This window comes from Marmota marmota, unplaced genomic scaffold (genome assembly GCF_001458135.2).
Source record: "Marmota marmota marmota unplaced genomic scaffold, marMar, whole genome shotgun sequence".
In the NCBI taxonomy this organism is placed as follows: domain Eukaryota; kingdom Metazoa; phylum Chordata; class Mammalia; order Rodentia; family Sciuridae; genus Marmota; species Marmota marmota.
Window position 1 is genome coordinate 2,893,770 of NW_026000139.1, and position 8,625 is coordinate 2,902,394.

General features: G+C 57.3%; 1 protein-coding gene across 2 annotated transcripts in view; it reads left to right on the forward strand.

Moving 5' to 3' along the window:
• Rph3a (rabphilin 3A) overlaps nt 1-8,625 on the forward strand; it is a 97,747-nt gene that overhangs the window by 80,828 nt on the left and 8,294 nt on the right. For both annotated transcript variants that reach the window (XM_015505209.2, XM_015505210.2), the window contains 7 exons: nt 59-121; nt 982-1,167; nt 3,029-3,108; nt 3,878-3,952; nt 5,373-5,482; nt 6,384-6,510; nt 8,106-8,162. In XM_015505209.2, coding sequence (XP_015360695.1) covers nt 59-121; nt 982-1,167; nt 3,029-3,108; nt 3,878-3,952; nt 5,373-5,482; nt 6,384-6,510; nt 8,106-8,162 — 698 coding nt within the window. The remainder of the gene's footprint in view (nt 1-58; nt 122-981; nt 1,168-3,028; nt 3,109-3,877; nt 3,953-5,372; nt 5,483-6,383; nt 6,511-8,105; nt 8,163-8,625) is intronic.

Sequence of the window (8,625 nt, forward strand, 5' to 3'; positions counted from 1 at the left end):
AGGAGGCGCCTAAGTGACATGGCCCCTTTGCTATACCCCTTCTCTCCTTCCCCCTCAGGGCCCCCAGGGGGCAGCAGACCCGCACCAGGGCCAGCAGGGCGCTTTCCAGAGCAGAGACCAGGCAAGTGTTTGCTCCCTCCTAAGTGCCCGCCTCTCGGTCACCACCCACCTGGCCACCTCCGCTTACTGCCCTGGTGAAATCAGTACCCACCACGGGCTCAGCCTGCGTTCTGAGACTATCTGATGGGGTCCAAGCAGCCCCTGATGCTAACCCTCCAAGTCATCCATGCTGATTCGATAGACAGGCAATGCCAACACAGAATGGGGTTCAGAGCACAGATGGTCAGGTCTCAAATCCCTGTTCCCTTACTTTCTCACTGTGTGACCTAGGACAAGTCACTGAACTTCCCTGAACCTCAGTTTTCTTATCTATTAGCCGGGTTGTTAGGAGGGTGAAGCAAACTAATAAATAAAAAAACCTTAGCACAGAGCCCAGTGTGTGTTAAGCCCCCAGTAAGCAGCAGTGATCCCTGTGTAGGATCCATAGCGTGGCCATCCATCATCAACCCTCACGGCCACCACGTAGCCATTGCTTTCTAATGTGCCAGGTACTGTTTCAGTGCTGTGCAATTAGGGCATTGTGTAAAATAATACCCACTACTATTACAGTACACTCAGGTATGATTTCCATTCTACAGATGAGAAACCTGAGGCTCAGAGACATTAAGTAACTCACCTGAGGTCACACAGCCACAATACAAACCCAAGCTGTCTGTCTGGGGTCCACACCACTGCTCAGCACCCTGAGAGGTCTGTTTTGCCCATGTGTGAATCGCCTCCAGGGGTTTGCTGTCCAACACAGGTTCCCATGCCCCAATGCACGGCCCACGGATGGCCTGGGAACCTGCAGGCCCCTTAAGCTTCCTTAAATACTGTTAGTATAAAACAGGGATTCATGTGTCCTCTCTCATGTCCCTACAGAATTGGCTCCCAGCGACCCTGGCTATACGGGAACCACGGCCCCAGCCCGGGAAGAGAAAACAGGGGGAGTTGGGGGCCCTTATTCCCAAGCAGCTGCAGCTGCGCCCCAGCCTGCCCCCGCCCCCGCCCGCCAGCCACCCCCGGAGGAGGAAGAGGATGCCAACAGCTACGATTCCGATGAAGCAAGTAGGTGGCACCTGAGAAGCAGTGTCTAGGAGAAGCCACCCCAGGAGCTGACCCCAGGAAGTCAGGGCCCGCCCTGGGTCCGCCCATCCATCCAGCCCTCGTACATGTTAGAGTTAGAAAAATACAAATCTGTGTTTCCAAGTTCCCCAAATGAGATCAGCTTCCTAAAGATAAATGCCCAGTTTTCTGGTAAAACACACACGACATCAAAGTTACCGTGGTCATTTTAAGACAGCAAGGTAGGAGACGTGCGGGTGTCCTCTCCCTCAGTCAGACAGAGCTGTCACAGGCCGGCGAGCCCCATCCTGGGTGTGCCCGTCTACAGTTGGAAAAACTGCCTGACGGTGTCCTCTGGCAGGACTTCTAACCAGCATTTCACCTTCCCCGGCTTCTGTGCATCTGGCCCCTCCCAGACCCCGAGGCCCAGGGACGCGTGGGGGCACAGTCTTCTCCTGGGTGCAGCCGGGAGAGCTGGGGAGGCAGGGTTAGCAGCATCTGGGTCCCATGGGTGCTCCAAGAGCCCTCTGGAGCTGACCCACCCAGCAGCCAGCAGCTCGGCCTTGGTCCTCCGGGCCAACTCGCCTCATTGCACAGAGGGCACCTCCTGCACGGGTGGTCAGCTGAGGTCCCTCCTGGGAGGGGCTTCGTGACTGGCTCCATCCTCCCCCTAAGTGCTAAACACAGAAGAGTCACTATGATGTGATCTGGACATCAGGGGACTGGACAGTCACACTTGCTGCTTCTGCACCCCCCGCCCAGGTGTGCTGGGCACCTGTGCTCACCTCATCCTCCTGGGAACCTGGGAAACTCCTGCTGTTGCCCCATCTTGTAGATGGCCTGGGCGAGGCTCCGAGAGGCTTAGGGACTTGTCGGAGCTCACACAGGTCAGAGGCCAGGCTGAGTGAGCGTCAGCTGTCCCCATGATCTCCGTGCTCTCCCCTGGGTCAGGGGTCTCAGGCTCCCCTTGGCCTTGCTGGCCACGGGCTGTTTCCTCTCCGGGCGGGTAGAAGCCATCTGCCTGCCTTGCCCTGTCCTGCTCCTTGTCCTGGACGGGACCTCTGCCCCCCAGTGTCTGAACGTCCCCCAGCCCTCCAGCAATAGGGGAACCCTCCCAGCCTCTTGTCTGCCCTCTCCATAAGCCTCTCCATGCGGCTGGTGACAAGCCTGTCCTCAGACACAACCCGGCACTCGCCGCTCATGTCTTTATGTTTGACAAACATTCAATGAGCCCGTGCCAGGCGCCTCGAACTGCTGGAGAACTGGGGACAACTCGGCTGGAATGATGGGCAGACGAGCTGGCAGAGCCGCCGGAGCCAACACTCTAGTGCAGGGATTGTTAACAAATCGAGCTCACTGCAAACGGAGACAGAGCACGGAGCAGGGGATAAGACGTGGCGTGATGGCCAGGGTGGCCGCGGCACACAGAGGGGTCAGGGGGGCCTCTCTGTGAGACAGTGTGAGCCATGTGAGGATGTGGAGGGGGAGCATTCCAGGCAATGGGAAGGGCAAAGGCTCAAACTCATTCGTTCCTTCATCCAGTAAGAGAGGCCTACTGTGTGTCCTTCACCGTGCACAGTGGGGACCCAGCTGTCAGCAAGACAGTGCCCACCCTTGCCCTCCTGGGGCTCTCGATCCAGCAGGATGGGGAGTCGTTAACTAAACAAGTGCACAAACAATTAACTGACCCAGGAGGCTGTGAAGAGGGGGGTCGACCAGAGGGAGCGACCAGAGCAGGGCCGGTGTCCTCCTCCCCCTGTCGTCTCCATGGCCAGCCCCACCCGGGCACATAGAAAGTGCTCGAGAGATGTTTGTTGAATGAATACACAAGTGTCCTCCCAGCTCCTGTCTCTGTCCCCTTCAGCCACCCTGGGTGCCCTGGAATTCAGCCTGCTCTATGACCAGGACAACAGCTCTCTGCAGTGCACCATCGTGAAGGCCAAGGTGGGTGAGGGGCCTGGGGGACCCCGGGATGCTCTGGCATTCTTAGGAGACTCAGGTGGGGATGGGTTGCCAGGCCTGTCTGTTGTCACCTACCTGGGACAGTGACAGTGATGAGGGCAGCACAGTCATTAGCCACAGCAGATTCCTTGGGGGGGTGGGACTTCCCCTGGGATGGTCCACCGGGGGTGCATTTACCTCTGGCTGCCTCTAGGGGGCGGAGCCAGGATCTGCCCAGGGCTGCTCAGCACCTGGGTGGGGTGGCGTGGAGGCGCCACCTGGGAAGTCATGCCAGCTCGCAGCTCGGCCTGACAGCTGACAAGGCAGAATAGCACTGTGTCCTCCTGGGCCTGGTTCCCCATGACCAGCTGGAGCCTCAGCCGGAGCAGGGGGCCTGCGGCCACAGCTACAAAGGCACTAATGTAGGCTTCCAAGCGGTGGGGAGCAGGCACTTGACAGGTGGGACTGCATTTAAATCTCCCCATTCCTTGAAAACGAGTGGTGAGATTGTCCAGTGAGGAAACTGAGGCCCAGAAAGGTTACGAAACTTGCCTAAGGTCACACAGCTAGGGAGTGACATGCCTTGGAGCCCTGTCTGCCTGATCCCTGTGCTCTTCCCACGACACCATGTTCCCCTTTTTTCTCTTTGGAAGAGGAACACACAGGGTAGATGGACAGGAGGGGCAGATGCCAGGGGACATGCCCATTGCCCAGGACGCCTGGACCCCAGCCCTCCCCAGGTCTTCACCTCTGTTGCCTCCGTCTCTTGCAGGGACTGAAGCCCATGGATTCCAATGGCCTGGCCGATCCCTATGTGAAGCTGCACCTCCTGCCAGGAGCCAGCAAGGTACCATCTGGCCTGGGCATTTCTGCAGGCTGGAGCCTGGGCCTTGGCAGCCACAGGGCTCTCAGCTCAGAGCCTAAAATAGCCCTATCTGCCCCCAATCTAGGCCCCGCCCCATGAGTGCAAAGCCGTGAGGGGTATGGCTCCCCAGTGCTGACCAAGGCTCTCTCTGGACAGAAACGAGTGACTTTCTCCAGATTTTAGTGCCAAGCCCTTCAGACAGCATTCTGTGTCTGAGGGGTGGGGGCCCCACCTGTTAAATACCTCTGAAAGTTTCAGGTGCCCCCTAAGACAAAAGAGGACATGGACGCACATGCATGTGCACACATGCACACTTTGGCTCATTCTTCCTTTGTTGTTTTTTGTTTGTTTATTTGTTTGTTTGTTTGCTTTTGGGTGGGGGGGTACTGGGGATTGAACTCAGGGGCCTTGACCGCTGATCCACATCCCCTGCCCTATTTTGCATTTTATTGAGAGACAGGGTCTCACTGAGTTGCTTAGCTCCTTGCTTTTTGCTGAGGCTGGCTTTGAACTCGAAATCCTCCGGCCTCAGCCTCCTGAGCTGCTGAGATGACAGGTGTGCACCATAGCGCCCAGCTCTTCCTTTATTTGGATCAAAAACAGTCCCTCACCTGGCCGTGGCCAGCTCATAAACTCTACCCACTCCCAGCAGCCTTTGCTTCCCATGAAGGCACACTTTTACATATTTATTTATTCTAATTTGTTATACACCAGGGCAGAAGGCAGTTCACTTCATGTCACACATATAGAGCACAATTTTTCAAGTCACTGATGGGTCACAAAGTATTCTCACACAGTTCGTGACTTCCCACATGTACTTAGGATGATGATATCTAACTCATTCCCCCCCGCCATTGAAGACACTTTTTTGTCAACTCCAAACCCGCCTTGTCAGAAGATCCAATAGGAGCCACTTACATGTCAGCGTGGATTAGATTTGTCACCAGTTCTCCTCTTCTGATGCAGTGACATTTCTTCTCTCTTGGAACAAAGTTTCATATTCTGTCTCCTCTAAGGCATTTCAGGCAGGAAGGATACTATTTGGGGCAATGGAGGGAATTGTCCCAGTGTCCCCTGCCTAGGGACGGGAGACTCATTTCTACCTCCCTGACTTGTAAAGATGTCTGGCTTCTCAAAGGACAGGTGCCAGGGACGTCTCAAAGGACGACGTCTCTTCTTCCTTCCCTTAAGGAGGGAGCAGTGCACAACATTAACACTTGTGTCTGTGGCCACCGTCTAGAGGACATGCCACACGCTCAGAGCATGCATTTGGGAACACTAAGCCCTGGGACGCTCCTTTGGGAAAAGCCACTGCCCACCCCCAAAAAAGCTCACGGGATGGGTCTCCAGGGCCACTCCCACTGAGGTGGGCATCTGTCTGTCCATCTCTCCGGGGCTCTAGTCCAACAAGCTACGTACAAAAACCCTGCGGAACACCCGGAACCCTGTCTGGAATGAGACCCTTGTGTACCACGGCATCACGGACGAGGACATGCAGAGGAAGACCCTCAGGTACCTCAGGGCGGGGGGAGGCGAGAGGGGACCAAGGCCGGGCAGAACTGAGACTTGGGGCACAGCTCCTGGGTGTCCCCCTTTTAAAAATCCCCTGCATCATTCTTTCCTTATTCCATTTACCAAAACAACGTCGAGTTCTAGCAGTGTCCACAGGGAGTGGTCCCAGGGCTGGGTGGACACTGGTCCGCAGAGGCAGGAGGCCTGTGTCTGAAGCGGCAGAGCGAAGGCATCCCGGCCTGCAGGTCTTCCTGGCCATCCCAGGTCACCTCTAGGTGACTTATCACCTAACGCCATGTGGATGTCGTGTAAATAGTGGTCGGTCACAGTGTCCGGTCAGGGCATAATGACAAGAAAGATACCTATGCACGTTCAGTGCAGGCTGAAAATATTTTCAAATGTTTCCCACCCCTGGTGGGGCTGACCCACGGGTGCAGAACTGGTGGACTCAGAGGCCGAAGGTGCACAGCTGAGTCTCCCAGTTATGGTGCTCAGCAAAGGAAGCCCTATGGGAAGGAGCCCGCGCTCTCCGACTCTATTTATCTGAAAGCCAAATGCAAGACAAGTGGCTTCCATGCAGCCAGAGGCCAAGAGAGGGGTGACCCAGGAGGCAGGGAGTCCCAGAGGCTGCTGACCCTGGAACCTCCCATATCCTGAGCTGAGCAGTGTGTGCAGGGCTCACGTGGTCAGGCCGTGCGTGCTGACCAGGCGCACTTGACCGCGTGGACGTTACCGTGAATCGGGAAGAGATAAACAGTGCCCAGCCCAGGGGTCCACACAGAGGACACCCTCACCCCTAGACACCCCCACGTCCCTCACCACCATCAGCCATAAGCCCGGTACACAATAGGAGTGCAGCGCTTGCTTCTCTCTCCTCCCCACCCCCTTATGTCCATGGCAGGATCTCCGTCTGTGACGAGGACAAATTCGGCCACAATGAGTTTATTGGGGAGACCAGATTCTCGCTCAAGAAACTGAAGCCCAACCAGAGGAAGAATTTCAATATTTGTCTGGAGCGGGTGATCCCCGTGAGTGCCCTGGCCTGGTGATTCAATGGGGGACCAGAGGCAGGGGTGCCTGCCACCTTCCTGGGTCTGTTCTGGGGTCAAACCCACCAGGCACCCATAGGGCACCCACCGGGGCCAAGCGCTGTGGCCTCTGTGGAGAGGAGGGGGCGCTCTCTGCAGGTAGCATCAGGCCCTGTCCCCTCTGCCAGGCAGATCCCAGTTAACATCATTTCTCCCAAGGTGCCCTGGGGTCAAGGGTCAAGGTCCAGCTGCCCCTTCCTGTTCCGTGGTGAACTGAGCCATTCTGAGCCTAGGAAATGGACATCGTAGCGGTGACATAAGATGGTTGTGTTTAACGCAAACAAACAAAGCCCAGAACAGAGCCCACTGTGTAGCAAGCATCGTAAATGATCAGCTTTTGTCACAGGAACACTGCTCCTAACCCTCCCGTCCGTCCCAAAGCCATATGACACCATACAGAGAGGCAGGGCTTGGCACAGCCCCCATGTCCCTGGCCCTTGGTTTTCTCACCTGTTAAATGGGACTCTGTAGTACACACCTCACGGGGTCTTTTAAGGATTACACGTGACAGTGATACAGAGTAGGATCATGGTTCTCATTGGGGGTGGCACTTGTCCTTAGAGAAAGAACAGGTATCAAATTGAGGTTTCCCAATTAGGCAGCACCCCAGAGCTTATGGGGAATTCTAGAACAGGAACTCAGCAAACCAAGTTGGTAACTCAGGCCCGGAGTCCGGGATGGACGGAGCTCTCGAGAGGCAGCACCCTGCTCTCCAGAAATCCTGGGTTGAGCCGACAGCTCGCTGCCACCAGCCCCCCCAGGCAGCAGCCAGCTCCCCGTGGGGATCCAGGGGGCCAGGCGGGGTGCTGCAGCCTGTTCCACCTAACGGCCAGCCTGGGGATGGACTCCCTGGGAGCCAGGCCACATTTTTACAGGAGGAAGATCCCCACACAAGGCAGACTGTGGGGGGCACTTTACACTGAACCCCAGGCACAGCTCTGTCATTCAGAGCAGCCCCCTGTGAGCCACCTCCGCGGGCCCTGGCCTGGTAGCACCCAGCCCTTTGGACTTCCTCTTCTTACCCTCACTCAGTGAGTCCAGCTGGGCAGGACCCCAGCAGGCCCCCAGTGGGGCCCTCAGCTCCCTCTTGCTAGGTGGACAGAGCTGGCCTGTGACAGAGGTGGCAGAACAGGTGGGGGCTGCCACGGTCCCAGGACACTGTTCGACCACCAACCCGCACATGGTGCCCCACTGAGGACTGGCGCCTACTAAATGCTGACCCCTTCCCTCTGATCCTGGCTCTCCTCATCTCTAAGGTTGAATTTTAACCAGTGTTTTGCAGACTGTGCTTCTCAAAGCCTGTCAGGAGTCACAGGGGCAGAAGCACCGGGTGGGCCAGACCCCAGGTCTCCTGAGCCGCTCAATCCGAGTGAATTAAATCTTACATTTGATGTGTGAGATGTTCTGGTCGTGTTCTGACCCTCAGTCTCTTCATCTGTAAATTGAGGACTGTAATAGAACCTATATCACGGGTGGTCTGCCTGAGGGGTTCCAGGAGATGAGCCCCATAGACAATGTTGTCTCCTTCCTTTCAGATGAAGCGCGCAGGGGCCACCGGGTCGGCCCGCGGCATGGCGCTCTACGAGGAAGAGGTGAGCGTCAAGGGCGGCGGGGTGCTGTGCTGACTGCCCTGCTCCTGTTTCTGCCCTTCCTCCCCAGCCCCGTCCTGCAGCAGAGCAGCCCCCGCACCCAGAATGCCCCTGGCCTTGCTCCCCCAAGTTCACGGAAGACCAGAGCAGGAGCGGGTCCCTCCGTGGGCGGGAGCAGGCGGACCCTGCCCATCTCCCACCCAGGTCCTTCCTGGGACCCCAGGGAGTGCACTTGGTCAGGGAGGGGTGAGAGCAGAGTCAAGGGTCAAGCTCAACCCTGGGTCAGGGTCAAGGCCAGTGAGGGGCCAGCGTCAGGCTCAGCCTCTGCTCAGAGTCAGGGCTCAGTCCCGGGCGGGGTCAAAGCCGGCCATTGGCCCCGGGTGCCTCAGCGCCCATCAGGGTGGGTCCGTCCGCTGTCCGTGGTGCTGACCCTGCCCCTGGCCCGCTGCTCGGGGACACCCCCCAC